The sequence below is a fragment of the Neopelma chrysocephalum genome, unplaced genomic scaffold (genome assembly GCF_003984885.1).
Source record: "Neopelma chrysocephalum unplaced genomic scaffold, ASM398488v2 Primary Assembly neopelma1_45, whole genome shotgun sequence".
NCBI lineage: Eukaryota > Metazoa > Chordata > Aves > Passeriformes > Pipridae > Neopelma > Neopelma chrysocephalum.
This window is the reverse complement of record NW_020897704.1, coordinates 20,464,317-20,478,876: the sequence shown is the minus strand read 5'-3', so window position 1 is coordinate 20,478,876 and position 14,560 is coordinate 20,464,317. Positions and strand designations below refer to the sequence as shown.

Genomic DNA, 14,560 nt, shown 5'->3' with positions numbered 1-14,560 from the left:
TAGGTCTCTGATTCCCTGTAATCTCATTCCTCTCCTTCTCACACCCAGGCACAGTGTTTGCCCTTCTCCAGTCCTCCTGTGACAACTCCTGAGGTGCCAGGCTCCCTTCCCACTTCACAGCTACTCTTGCTTAGGTTCCTTCAGGCCCTTAAAATACATCAGTCTTGATTCTTCTCACCTTTTAACCTGTTCTTGCCCTGCACTATCTCTGCTCCTTTTGTTTTAAGTTAATTTCACTTGCTAATCCTTTTCTGAAGGGTGAAAAAAAGAAAGAGTAGGTATTCTGTGGTTCCCATTATTTGGTTTTCCATTCTATTTTAGATGGTGGAATATTATATTAATCATATTATAGTATATTGTAGAGTATTATTCTTATAGAAAATTCATGGACTTAATCCATCCTTCATTTTTCTCTTGCTTTCATAAATCGCCTGGATTGGTTTTTACATCTGTTATCACTTGAAATCAATTTGACATCTTGGCTTTTCTGACCTTGTGCTTATGCACATGGACTAATATTTAAACTAATTTTTCTCAGGTATTTTTTCTTTAATGATTCCTTTATTAAATTCTACTTCTTCCATAAGTGCTTACTTGGTTTGTTTTTCTTATTTTGCTGGGTGTTTTTCAAACCATAGAAATATAGAATGGTTTGGGTTGGAAGAGATCTTGAAGATCATCTAGTTCCAACCCCCCCTGCCATGGGCAGGGACACCTTCCACTATCCCAGGTTGCTCCAAGTCCCATCCAACCCGGCCTTCAACACTTCCAGGGATGGGGCAGCCACAGCTTCTCTGGGCAACCTGTGCCAGGGCCTCACCACCCTCACAGGAAAAATTTTTTTCCTAATACCCAATTTAAACCTGCCCTCTGTCAGTTTGAAGCCATTCCCCCTTGCCCTGTCACTCCAGCCCCTTGTCTCAAGTCCCTCTCCAGCTCTCTTGGAGCCCCTTTAGGCACTGGAAGGGGCTCTCAGGTCTCCCCAGAGCCTTCTCTTCTCCTCCCAGAGCGTTGGAGGGCCTTACCCTGAACACATGAGGGAGCACATTGACTCTATGAACTTTTCCTGCTTGGAAAACAGCTTTGCATCAACACAGGCTAAAATCCACAGCCCCAAAGGAAAATTTCCCTGAGGAAAATAATTTGTTGAGCTGTGGCAGGTGGGGATATTGATGAAGAATGTGGATTTAGCTGCCTGCATGGCTGCAGTTTTGCTCTGTTCACAAGCACTTTGGGCAGACACCCACTTTTGAATACTTTTTATACTGGATATAAACAGGATCCAGTGCCTCTCTGTGCACCTGAGAAGAGATGGAAAACCCTGAGGAAGAAAAAAAAAAACAACAAAACAGGGAGCCAGTTGTGGGGCATCTTAATTGCCAAATTAATAGAGAAGAATTTAGTAGCCAGAGCTCCCAGACTCCACCTCCGATACAGCTGAGCCTTAAGGACTTTTTTCGTGGGTTCAGAAAATCCAAATATTTTGAAGTGCAAATCATGCTTTTGATAAGGAAAAGCTGTGGTTTCACTGGGCAGTGTGGAGCAGGATATCTCCCTCTTCCTGCACGGAGGGGTGAAATGAAGGGGGTTCTCTTTATTGCCCTCTTACAGCCTGAGTGTTTTCACACATGTGAGACTCCGTAAACCTATCAGCACCTGGAAATAAGGCTTCAGATAACTCTGTCCTGCTGATAAAACAGCTGGGAGGAGTCACCATTAATTGAGCTAGAAGAAAGGGGAGGGGATACCACTAGCTCAGAGGGAACCTTTGGAAAACTGTTCTTTTGGGCAAGTCTCTGATGCATCATAGCATCTCTTACAGATAATTTGCTGATTATTCATAGAAATTCAAATTTTATTTAAGAAGTATCAGTCTTGTTTAAATGTCTTTTTTTCACCTTTATTTTCACCAACTGCTGTGCTGTTCCTGGGAAATAGAGTCCAAGGCAGTTCCCAAGAGAAAAATTATCATCCAGCAATTCTTGAAAATGGTTCTTTAGCAGCAGCCTAGGAAATCTGAAAAAATGCAAAAAGTTAGAGCCTGAGTAAATCTGTGTTAAGATGTGTATTTGCTTAATAGATGCTTCCACGTACAGTGTGTTCAACTGGCTTATATAAGAGTATCAACTTTAATATTTGATTTAGAGTTTAATATAAAGGCAACTGAGTGCAAAACACAATCAGATTTACTAACTCAGGGGAATGAACCTTTTTATGAAACTAACAATTACACATATAAAATCAGCTAAAAATGAGTTAGTGAGATGAAACTTCCACCTTCCTGACTGAACTCGTGATTAAACCATGATTAAAGTCAGTGAGCTAAATGAACATCTATCAACCCAAAATTCAATTCACACTTGAAAAAAAAAGGGAGGGACTGTTTTTCATGGGGGTTATTTCAGCGATGTGGAGTTGACACATTGGTACCAGGGGATGTTTTGGCTCAGTTGAGGGGCTGGGGAAATTCAGTGCAGGCAGCTGGAGAAGGAACAAGCCTGGCACTAATGACCAAGCCAGGACAGGAGATTTCCAAGCTCACATATAGCACAATTCCCTCCTGTGTTGTAAACTGGACCTACTTGGGAAGCAGACCATTTCCCATGATTTTCTTGTCTCATTTACCACTGTTTTTAAGGCCATTGCTCAGAGTCATGTGCTATGATGAGATTTGCAGCCTCCTTGGTTTTGTAACTAAACACAAGCTCCCACCCTTCAAAATCAGGGGAAAACTCCAGTGCGTGACCTCAGTGGTCCCTAAAATGGCCTCAGGTACATTGTAAAGAGAGAAAAAATGAAACCTGCCCTCTGGGGAGGGAGCTGTAAAGAGGGGTGGGAGCCACAACACACAGAATAGCAAAAAAACCCCAGGTTTAAGGCTGCAGTTTAAGAACCTGACCCCAAATCCTACTGGGACTCCCCCGAACTCAGCACTCAAAACCCTGCTGGGACCCTCTCCAGTCTGGTGACCCAAACCTCACCAGGACCTCTGTACCCCAAATTCACTGTGACTTCCCAAACCCAACACACTCATCCCTGTCAGAACCCCTCAACTTCACACCCCAATCTTGACCATGATCCTCATCAACCCTCCCCAGCCAAGCATTCCAAACCTTGCCAGGACCTCTCCAGCCAGGGCAACCCAAACCCTGCTAGGACTTCCCCATCTTGGCATCCAAAACACTTCTGGGACCCCCTCAGCCCAGCATCTCAAACCCCATCAGGATTCCTATTCACCCTTCCCTGTCCAACACTCCTTTCCTCATCAGGACTTCTCTAACCCAGCACTCCAAACCTCAGCACAATTTCCCCAACCCAGCACCCCAGCCCCCAACAGAACCCCCATCCTCATCTCCATATGCATCCCCACCTCTGTCTCCATCTTCATCCCCATCCCCATCTCCATCTCTGTCCTCATGCTCATTCATATTCACAGCTCTGTCCCCCTCCACATCCCTGTCTTTGCCTCCACTTCCATCCTGATTCCCACCTTCATCTCCATCCCACCTCCAACCTCATCTACATCCACATTCCCATCCCTACCCTTATCCTAATGCCCATCCTCATCCCTGTTTCCATCTCCATCTCTGTCCCCATCCTCATCCCTATCCCATCTCCATGCCTGCCTGCCTCCATCTCTGTTCTCCATGCAACCCCATCTCCAACTCCTTTCATGTCCACATCCTTATCCCCATCTTCAACCCCATTCCTGCCTCCATCCACATCTCTTTCTCCATCATCCTCATTCCCATCCCTGTCTCTGTCTCCATCTCTGTCCCCACTGCATCCTCATCTCCAACTCTTCCACAGATCCATCCTTATCTCCATCTTGATACCTGTTCCTGTCTCCATCCCCAACCCCATCTCCATCCTTATCCCCATCCCTGGCTCCATCTCCATCTCTGTCCCCACTGCATCCCCACCCCCAACCTCTTCAACATCCCCATCCTTATCCCTGTCTTGATGCCCGTTCCCATCTCCATCCTCGTCCTCGTCGTCGTCCCCGTCCCCCTCTCCAACTCCGTTCCCATTCCCAACTCTCTCCCCGCTCCCATCCCATCCCATCCCATCCCCTCCCCATTCCCATTCCCGTTCCCCTCACCGCCCCGCCCCGCCCCGAGTGCTGCCGACGGGGCGGTCCAGGGGGCGGGGGCGGCTTCGGGGCCGCCTTTGTGCGCGGCGGGGCCGGAGTCGGGACAGTTCCGCTCTGCTCCGCTCCATCCCATCGCGCCCCATCCCGCTCTATCCCACCCCGCCGTGCCATGGCCGCCCCCCGCCCGGCGCACGGCTGCGGCAGCGGGGCTCTGCTGGGGCGCTTCGGGGTGCTGCTGCAGGCGCTGCTGGCTCTCTGCGCCTTCAGCACCCTCATGCGTGAGTACCGGGGGGCTCGGGGGCACCCCCTGCCCGCGGGGAGGACCGGGGGGGACCCGCGGTGCCTCGGCGATGCTCGGGGGGGGGTGGGCGCCCGTTCGCTTAAAACCACCCAAGTTTTGTGTGTTAGCTCCCCGTGGGATTGGGGGTGGATGTTCCCGAGCCGGCAGTTGCAGCGCCAGATGCTCCGTCTTAAAAAAACTCCCGTCCCCAGCCCCTAATCTGATGGTAATGAAGCACCGCGAGCGTGCGGCGATAATCTGCTAAAATTGGCTGCTCTTGTGCGAGCCAGTGCTCAGTCACTTAGAAAATTTTAATGAAGGGTAAAAACTATTGGTGTGACCGCGGGAGTTGCTGGGGAGGGGCTGACAAAAACGGGGCGGGTGTCCCGTACGGCGCTGCTGGGTGAGGGTGATTTAATTGCGTTGCGATGCTGTTTTGTTTAGTTTTGCTTCAGCTGCAAAGTTTCAGGGCTTGAGAGGCTGGGGAAGGAGTTTACAGAGGGAACACGTTTTGCTGGTTACTGCGAAGCGGGGTAGTGAGAGAAAACAGCTGAGGAGGGAGAAAAATCACACGGGTTGTGATTTCCAGGAGCAGAGGGAACGGCCTCAAGTTGCACTAGAGAAGATTTAAGTTGAATGTTAGGAAAAACTTCTTCCCCGAAAGGGGAATTGGAACAGGCTGCCCAGGGCAGTGGGGGAGTCACCGTCCCTGGAGGGATTTAAAAGACATGTAGATGTGGCATTTAGGGATGTGGTTCACTGGTGGATTTAGCAGTGCTGGGTTAATGTTTGGACTCGGTGATCTTGGAGGTCTTTTCCAACCTCAGTGATTCAGTGATTCTGTGATCCTGTGAAAAGGGGGGGGGACACTAATGCTGAGAGAGCCAAGAAAATTTACTCTTGTTTTGTGCTGCAGCTGCGTTTTGCTCAGAGCAATGTGTGTGTTGCTACTTTTTAGGGTTAAGTGGTTTCACACAAGTTGAAAAACACGCCAGAACTCGATCTGTTTTTCTTGTTTGAAAGCCTGTGGTGACAGGGAACTGAAACTTTCAAGTTTTCTGGCTAAGTAGCTGCAGATTTTGAGGTTCTCTTGCCCTTCTCTGCCTTCTGGAAACCACTTTCAAAGGCTCCAGCGCTGCGGTTAACGCCAGGCTGCCAGAGAAAACTGCAACATGTTCTTCCCAGCGATAACTGATACCGTTTTCCAGCTGGAGAAGCCCAGTTGCAACATGTCACTGCTTGTGTTTCACCAAATATTGACAGTAAGAACAGATTGATCTCTTTTTCTGTTCCTGTTCCCCTTGGTGATATGTGCATATGGGTTAATTGTCCTGTAAACTCCATGGGGTGTCTCATAAAATCAAGGACACCAGTAAATCATGTCAAAATACCTCTGTGGGTGAGGCTACATAACCCCTTCTAGCAAATCATCAACCCTGGGCTAACTGCTGTCCTTCCCCTGGTGCAGGGGCTGATATTTTCTTGAACATTAACAACATCTTGGTTAATGAGGAGAAACTGAAAGCTGATTCTGCGGTTTTGTTGTGAATCAGCTCAGTGGCTAAAGCTGTGGAGGAACTGCTGGCTGGGACCCCAAAAGCAAATGTGTTTACAACGCTGGGATCCCAACCACAGCACCTCCTCTGGCTGCAGCTGGGCTGGTGGTCCCTAATCTGCCCCAGCTGGGTCTTATCTGTGCCCCTGTTGCACACTCCCAGCCAGAGGCTTTCTTGGATCTGCTCTTGGGCTGTTTCTGTGCTGACTCCTAACCCATGATGGTTGTACTGGGCTTCCCAATGGCTTTATGTTGGGCAACAACTTGCAGCTTTTGGGCTATTCCTGTGGCTCCTTCAGTTGGCAGCCTTCTGGGAAGGAGAAGGCTCCAGCCTTTGGGAGGTATAGAAGCGTCTTGAGCGAGTAAAAGGGTTCCTGGGGACTCAATTGCATCTCTACTGCATCCAGCCCAGCATCAAGTCAGGCAGTCCCAGCTGGATGACTGCATCATCCAGAACTTGGGATCCTGCTGTCGCTGGGGTCAGCCCTTCTTTGATACTGCTTCCTTCAGTACTGTGACATTCCTGGGTGTGTTTCTGTTGTGTTTATGACTGATTTCTGTTTTACTGGCATGTTACAGGCCAGTTTGTTCACACCTACAGGTCAGTGGGTGGAAACAAGGTCAATGAGGGTGGGAAGGCATTGGAACAGGTTGCCCAGAGAAGCTGTGGCTGCCCCATCCCGGGAAGTGTTTAAGGCCAGGTAGGACGGGGCTTGGAGCAATCTGGACTAGTGGAAAGTTGGAATTAGATGGTCTTCAAAGTCCTGTCCCAGGCAAACCATGTTTCTTGGAGTTGTGGACAGGTTTTTCTCCTGCCAACCTGATAGGAAAACCTAATGAATGAGGAAGTTAGACTTGAGTGATTGAGTGAGACAAGTGGGGTGGTTGCAGTGGGGTACGTGAAATGGGTCCTTTATGTGGTGAAAACAGAACTCAGAAATAAATCTTAGGGAGTCAGGAAAGCTATTTAGTAGGTTTATATCAATCTGTCAACTACCACGAGCAGTAGTGATGACAGAGTTCATTTCAGCCTACAAACACCCTCTTGCTTTTCCAGCAAGAAGGTCTTTAAGTTTGTAGTCAAGCCTAATTCCAGTGTGGTCCAAGGCTTGCTCTGGTTGCAGCTTTGCTGCATTTGGTTATCAAATGGCAATGAGGTGTTACCCTTCCCACCTGCCTGGGGTGGCTTTGGAGGCCCTTTGGCTGTAAGGACACCTGCTGGGAGAACTGAGACACCAACACTTGAAAGCAGAGGCAGTGAAGTTTAGCAGCTGCACAGTTGTGGCAATCTGGATTCCTGTGCAAGAGCTTCCCCTTGGGGAGGTCATGACACTGAGGAGTGTGGATAGTTGTGCAATCCCATCTGAAGTAGTTTGTAATGCTTTGCCCTGAGCATCACTCAGCTGAGTGGAGGAAGCAGTGTTGCAGTTACCTCAGCTGCAGAGGCTGGGTGTGATTTCTGAGGGCTGAGTTCCTACAGTTGCTGCTGTTTGTTTAAAATTTTATTTAGGAAGGGGCTGTACACTAGCAGAAGTTCTCCAGGTTTGCACACTGGACAGTAAAATCCTTTGAAATGAGGGAGATATTCTGTACGAATTATAGCCTTTCTTGTGAATTAAGTGGAGTGCACAAGAAACAGATTTTGGGAATTCCAATTCACAATTCTATTGTGAATGGAAAAAGTTTTCTTTGGAGCTGGTATACTTACTTTCTACCCCACCACAAACAGTATGCAGGACATGTAAGAACATTTATTTCTCTTCCAAACTTCTGTCTTCCTGAAACTGTCTTGGCAATCCTCTGAGCTGCAGAGTGAGGTTTAGTAGAACTTGTCCTGTGGGTATGAAAATAGACTTAGTTCTAGGAGAGTGTTTATGCTGCCAGGCAAGGAGAGCTGCACTGTACTGAGCTCCACAGTCCACTTCTCATAGTGAAATTTGATTTTCAGCTTGTCCTTTGAAAATTTCTTGATCCTACCTCATGTGACAGCAATGTCCCTCTATTTCCTCCTGCACATCATTGCTGGGTACACTCTTAGTCTAAACAGGCAGAGCTGTTGGCAGTAGGGACCCTGGTGCTGATCCCCCAGGCAGGACTTGCTGATGGAGATGCTCTGTTAACACCTGGGATGGTACCTTGTCCTCAGACAGGACCACAGAATAGCAGTTTGCCAGACTTCCTGTGAAAGGAGGAGTGGTTCTGTGGTAGAAAACGGTTGTTAAAGAATATCAGAAGTATCCCCTTGCCCTGTGGTATGTGTTTCCCTGGTGTCTGTGGACTGACCAAGTAACCTTTCAGTGCGTTTTTCTCCTGTGTGATGGGCAGTTGGTTAGTGAAAATGGAAGACAGCATCCTTGGGTATGGAAGTGTCTGAAATTTGAGTAGAAGCTGTGGTACTCATTTCCACCAGATTCTTAATTCACCTCTTGGGACTTTTAGTAGGCCCTGTAGTGATAAACAAGGGGTAATGGTTTTAAACTGGAAGAAGATAGAGTAAATATAGTAGGAATTTTTTTACAATGGGAGTGCTGAAACACAGAAACAGGTTGCCCAGTGAGATGGTGGATGTGCCATCCCTGGAAACATTCACAAGGTCTGGTTGGATGGGGCTCTGAGCAACTTGGTGTAGTGGAAGGTGTACCTGCTCATGGCAAGGGGGTTGGACTAGATGACCTTTAAAGGACCCTTCCAACCCAAACCATTCTGTGATCCTGCCCCAGTGCTAAGTTCAGGCTTGTTGTTGCACATAGCTTGAATTGCTGCGCTGTTTCTGTGCTTCAAAAGTATCCTGAGTGCTTCCTGGTTTGTGTTTTGATTTTACACTGAAAATATAATGGTGGGTGTAAGTGTGAACCCTTGTCAGAAAAGAGGAGAAGTAAATGATAGAACACTTGATCTGTCCAGACTCTCATTCTGTGTTGAAATAAATCTGCTCAGGACACAAGAGCACTATAGGCTTATTGTGCCCAAGACAGGCTCTGCTGACTTTGCTTCCTCTCACACAAACATGTAACTGTGTGTGATTTTGGTTATTCTCATACATATGTATTTAAATTCCAGCTTCACCCCTGTAAGTGCTTTTTCCTCTTGGGAAGAGCAAAACCCCAGAGGTTAACTGTGTCTCTGGCAGAGTTTTTGCTGCCTGTAGTAGCCAATTTACATTGTAGGTTTGTGGGTTAAGCCTCAAGCTGCACATGGCAGGACTCTCAGTACGTTTTTCTTCTGCTTCAGTACATCTGAAAACTGGCTGAGCTTGAAAACACGTGTTGTGCTTTGTAGGCTGGAAGGTCTGTGCAGCCCTCAGTGTGCTTCATTAAGCTGCACACAGCTTTCCACAGGGCTCTTGAATTTCAGCTGCTGATTATAGTGACCCCTTCCTGGCCGTCACCTTTTGAAAAGCTAAACCCTGTGGCTGAGCAGAGGCTGGGAGGTTCCTGGTTCCTGAAGGAACAAGTGGGTTGGGTGAGCTGAGAAATGAGCTGGCAAAGTGGAGCTGTGTGAGAAGTTCTCTCTAATCCATGGGCAGTGGAGAACCTTGCTAAGCTGGTTCTGTGGTGGGCAGTTGATGTTGTTGGATGACTTAACTTTACAAGGAACTTCACAGGGAAACTGGTCTTCTGTAGCTAAGAGATGTAGCAAGTAAAGCTTTAAGGAGTCTGCTAAATTTCCAGCTGGTTTTTTTTAACAGCATTTGTTAGAAAACTGTATGGCAGGTAGATTTTCATGATTAAAGTTGGGGTTGGATAAAATGCTATCTTGAATACTAAAAGGGGGTTAAAACTAGGTCCCTTCCAACCCAAACCATCTGTGATTCTATGATAACTGACTGTCCAGTTGCATCACTTCATTCTTTAGGCGTTTTCTCGTAATGATCTTGGATCTTCTGGTCTTAACTTTATTCTTTCCTTGTCTTAACTCCATTTTTCAAGGGATTGATTTGAAATGTAGTGGTACTTTAAAGGAGAGAGTCACTACTGCCTCCCCCAGGGCATTCTGTGTTTGTGTTGGAGTCCATCTCCAGTCCAGGTCTACTACAAGATCTACTTTGTCATCAAATAACATGCTCTGTTAGTAATAATAATTAGTCTACAAAGCATGACTAATGCTTGTTATCTCACAGCTTTGGTTTGTGACACCTGGCAACTGGTTGTAATGACAGCTCTAAAGATCTGCATAGAAATAAGGCACAAAGGGTAGAACTTAAAACTGAGAACCATGCCAAAGTACTCTGTGGCCTTCATTTGGGCAGTTGGAGTCTCCAGAAGGATGAATGTTCCAGCTGAGGCTTCTGAGCAACCTGGTCTGGTGGAAGGTGTCTCTGCCCATGGCAGGTGTGGTTGGAACTAGATGGTCTTTAAGGACCCTTCCAATCCCAACCATTCTATGATTCCATGAAACATAACCTCCATTTCTGTTCCTTCCTAAGAGTGTCCCCTCTGCCAGTTTTGCTACAGGTTCTTATGTTCTTGTAGCACTGGTACAAGGGTATTTGGGAGGGAATGACTCAATACACCTTGTGCAGATCAGGGTATGTAAGTCAGTAGCAGTCAGTCTCCTTAAACCACTGAGAAGTGTTTTGAGGAGGAGAACCAGGACTTTTGCTGCTCCCTGAACTGATGAGAGAGTGGATATTTCACACTTATCTGGGCAACAGCACCTTGGCTGCTCCCAGCAAACAGTGGCTGCTGCTTCCTCCCATTGTGTCTCAGGTCGAGCTGTCTGAGGAGCTGCAGGCTCAGCCTAAGAATAGTGCAGACCCCAGGGTTTTGGCTCTGCATCCTGCATGTTGGCTTCTTTCCTGCCTGGGGTTGGAAAAAGCCTGGGAAAGGGTGTGTCCTGCAAAATGGGTTAAAATGTGTTGTTGGAGACTGTACTGCCTATAAATAACACGGAGGTGGGGCAGGGGAAGAGCTTCTGTTTCCTCCCTGGTACAGTAGCTCCGAGTCCTCTTCTGCACAGGCCAGAAATAAAGTCCTGACCCTCTTGCTAGTGGGATGTGGCCCTGGACATGGGCTTTACAGCAGGCAGTTTAGCTAATCCCTGTCTTAAAGCATCACCAGTTCTGGGCATTTTAGCCTCTATTTTTGGTGGATCTTTCACAATTGAAGTCTCTTAATGCTTCTAACAGTACTCCTAGTATCAAGTTCACTTTTGGTATCCATCCCCTGGGGCCTGTTGCTGAGCTTTTTGGGGTCAGGCCTGCATCCCTGTAAATCAGATCCCAAAAGCTTGGTCTGTTGAGTTAACATCTCCCTTCCAAACCTCAACTTTTGAATCCTGTGGTTGATTGCAGTAAGATTTACCAAGGAGGTGGTCTGGCTCTCAGCCAAGCATGTCTAACCACCTCCTAAGGAAGTAAATTTTCCCTTATAATTTTGTAGAAACCTGACTTGGTAGCCTGTTTTGCTAATCTGCAGCTGGTTGATTCTGCAGTTAACTGCCTAAATTAGGGGTTTTATTTCCAATAGGGATAAAAGGCACCTGTGCTGATGCACAAATCAGCAGCAGGTCTGCCTGAATGGAATGTGGGGTCAGTGGGGGATGCGGGGGTGATGCTCCACCATGAATGGGGTGAGGAACAGCACAAGGAAATTGGATGGTTGTTGCTGTCCTTGTCTTAGTTATAATTGGAGAGTTTGTGTTTAAAACCACAAGTAAACTGTGGGACATTGATTGCTGCAAACTCAGGCAACTTCAGGGTAGTTTTTTGTGTGTAGGGCAGGCAAAGCTCTCTGTTCTCTTTCTACTGCATCTAGAGAACACCATAATAAAAGTTTACCTCTATATTACCCTGGAAAAGGAGTGAGAATAGCTGTCACTGAGCTTTTATCTTCTAGTTTTATGACTCTTTACAGATCTATATTGAAGACTCCCAAATTTTTTTGACATTTTACTGGTTCTTACTGAGATGTCAGCTTCCACCCAGCCTGGTGGTTCTGAGGGGACTTCAAGCCTGTATGATCTTTATTGTCCTTGACTGAAGAGGAAGGGCTGGGGACTATTTTGTTTCCTGCCCTACCCTTTCTCAGCTGTGGGCAGGGTATGTCTCTCAAATTGTCACTCATCTTCCTTCCCTTTTGGTTCAACTTCACAGCTTTTTGTCTGCAGTGACTGGAGCCAAGGAGGGGTGGAGTGGTAACTTGTGAGGTCAGACCCTCAAGAAACCAGGCTTTCATCTCAGTGGTGATGGCAGCTGTTTAACGTCTAAGTGGCTCCTGTTCAGTGGGATAGACCTAGGTCCTCTTCTCCTGACTCTTAGAGAATTTTGGAATCACAGAATGGTTGGAAGGGACCTTAAAATTCATCCGTTTCTAACCTTATTGCCATGGGAAGGGGCACCTTCTGCTAGACCAGGTTGCTCAGAGCCCCATCCAACCTGGCTTTCAGCACTTCCAGGGATGGGGCATCCACAGCTTCTCTGGGCAACTTGTGCCAGTGCCTCATCACCCTCATAATGAAGAATTTCTTCCCAAGATGTGCAGTAATGTTGCTTCCTCGCATGAACCAGCTTGCTTTGCGCATGGACAAAGCTGAGAAGGGAAGCAGAGCTAAAATAATCTGTGCTGTTGCTGGGAGCACTGTTGGAAAGACAAATTCCTCCTGTGTTCTGGTGTAGACCCCATACACACTATTCTGATTTTCAGTCGAATTGCGTGGGGGTTCTCTCCCATCTTGTGCAGCTCTGTGTGCACTAAACTCAATTTTTAATTGGTTTAAAGTGTTTTAAAAATTTTAGTTGGTTGTGGGTGCTAGAATTTAAATATCACATATGTCTTATTTGCTTGATGCAGGTGCAACTTCTCTTAGATCAATCCACCCTTAAGGTTTATTTTATCTGAGCCGTGGTAGCAAACCCATCCCTACAGCTGGTGGAAAACTGAGTTGACCCCAGTGAGTAGAGACGTGTTTTTGAAGAGCAAAGGAGACTTCAGCCTTTTTCCAGTGTCAGTCAGCTGAGCCTGTGTCTGTGCCTGCCATGGTTGGCTCCCTGCAGGCCTTGGAAGAGGAGTGGGATGCCTTGCAGTCACTGCTCAGCTTGTTGCTCCAGAACCCTTCTGTGCTCCCTCATCTCCTTGAGTTTTCTAAGACCTGGTGCTGCTTTAGTGTGGATTTAACATGACCCCTAACCACTGGGTCACAGCTACCAAATGACTCTGCTCCCTGTTAAGCTCTGGTAATCTTGGCTGGATTTCTGGTTTAATTTGGAGACAGCCTGCTGCAGCTCTGCACAGTAAATGCCCTATTAAGCAGTTAATTATTTCTCTATAATACTAGCTTTTATCTTTAATACAACAGTTTTACTGTCTCTGATAATTACACAGTCTCAGATAACTCTCTTAAATCTAATGAGGCATGACAAGCTGTGTTCAACAAGGCACCACACCATTAACTTCTTACCTCTTACTTGTCATCTTATCACACTGAATTACTGTATTTTGAGCCTGAGTGGCTGTGGATACATAACATGTCACTTCTCATTAAGAAAATAATGAAAATCATCCCTGGTGCTCTCATGGCCAGGTTAGTGGTCAGCTGGTGGTCTGAAGACCCTTCCAACACCTACTCTGCAGCATCATGATCTTTGCCCATGAGCTGAGGGTTGGTTTAAGTACTTCAAACAGCTTGGTTGGTGCATGGTTCTCATGGTTGTGGGTAGATTAAATGCAAGTGGCCCTTTGAAGGGCATTGGAGATGGGAGACCTTGTCTATGCTGATGGAAGTCATTGCTGCAGGGATATCTTGTGGTAGGATTCAGCTGGATGAGGGAAAACAGGCTTTTTTTCTGGACAGGGGTAGGACACAGATTGCTGCAGCAATGCTTGGTATAACTTAATTGTTGCTTTTTTACTCATTAATGGCAATATCTGATCAGGTCATTGGAATGCTGGTTTTCTGTGGATTTGAGAGTGGCACCAAAACCTCTGCATGTGCTTGACTGAAATGCTGAGGTTAGGGAGATTGTAGAATCATGGAATAGTTTGGTTTGAAAGGGATCTTAAAGATCATTTTGTTCTAACCCCCTGCCATAGGCAGGGACACCTTCAACTAGGCCAGGTTGTTCCAAGCCCTGTCCAACCTGGCCTTCAACACTTCCAGAGATGGGGCAGCTACAGCTTCCCTGGGCAACCTGTGCCAGTGCCTCACCACCCTCACAGTACAGAACTTTGTCCTAATATCTAGTCTAAATATCTCTTCTTTTAGTTTAAAACAGTTCCCCATTGTCCTGTTACTATCATCTTTTTGTTTATTGCCCTGCCACCTTGCCAGGAAAGATAGTATAAAGCTACCCTTCTGAAATGTCAAGGCTCCTGTCAGGGAAGTCCCTGCATCCTCCCAGATTGGACCAGGAAGGCATTTCCCAGGGGAATAAGCCCAGGCTCTCCTTTGGGGCAGGTGGTGGGGCTTCAGCCAGCAGCTTGAGTGCTCCAATACAGCTGGAGTGAACAGAGCAGTTACCTGACCTTGTGTGTTTTCAAGGAAGGAAGAGTTATTTCAAATATCTCATTCAGAGCCTGTGGCTGGTGGTACTGGAGTCACCTGTCTCAGACTGCTGCTCCACAGTGGTAGCCAGTGGGCATGCAAAATATTGTATAATTGAAATATTATTTTACTATTAGCTGGCACAAGCTTG

General features: G+C 46.9%; 1 protein-coding gene across 1 annotated transcript in view; it reads left to right on the top strand.

Moving 5' to 3' along the window:
- Window positions 1–4,195: 4,195 nt before the first annotated feature.
- LOC113965553 (store-operated calcium entry regulator STIMATE-like) overlaps window positions 4,196–14,560 on the top strand; it is a 33,326-nt gene continuing 22,961 nt past the window's right edge. Inside the window, exon 1 of the mRNA XM_027679105.1 lies at window positions 4,196–4,371. Coding sequence (XP_027534906.1) covers window positions 4,263–4,371 — 109 coding nt within the window. The 5' untranslated portion in view covers window positions 4,196–4,262. The remainder of the gene's footprint in view (window positions 4,372–14,560) is intronic.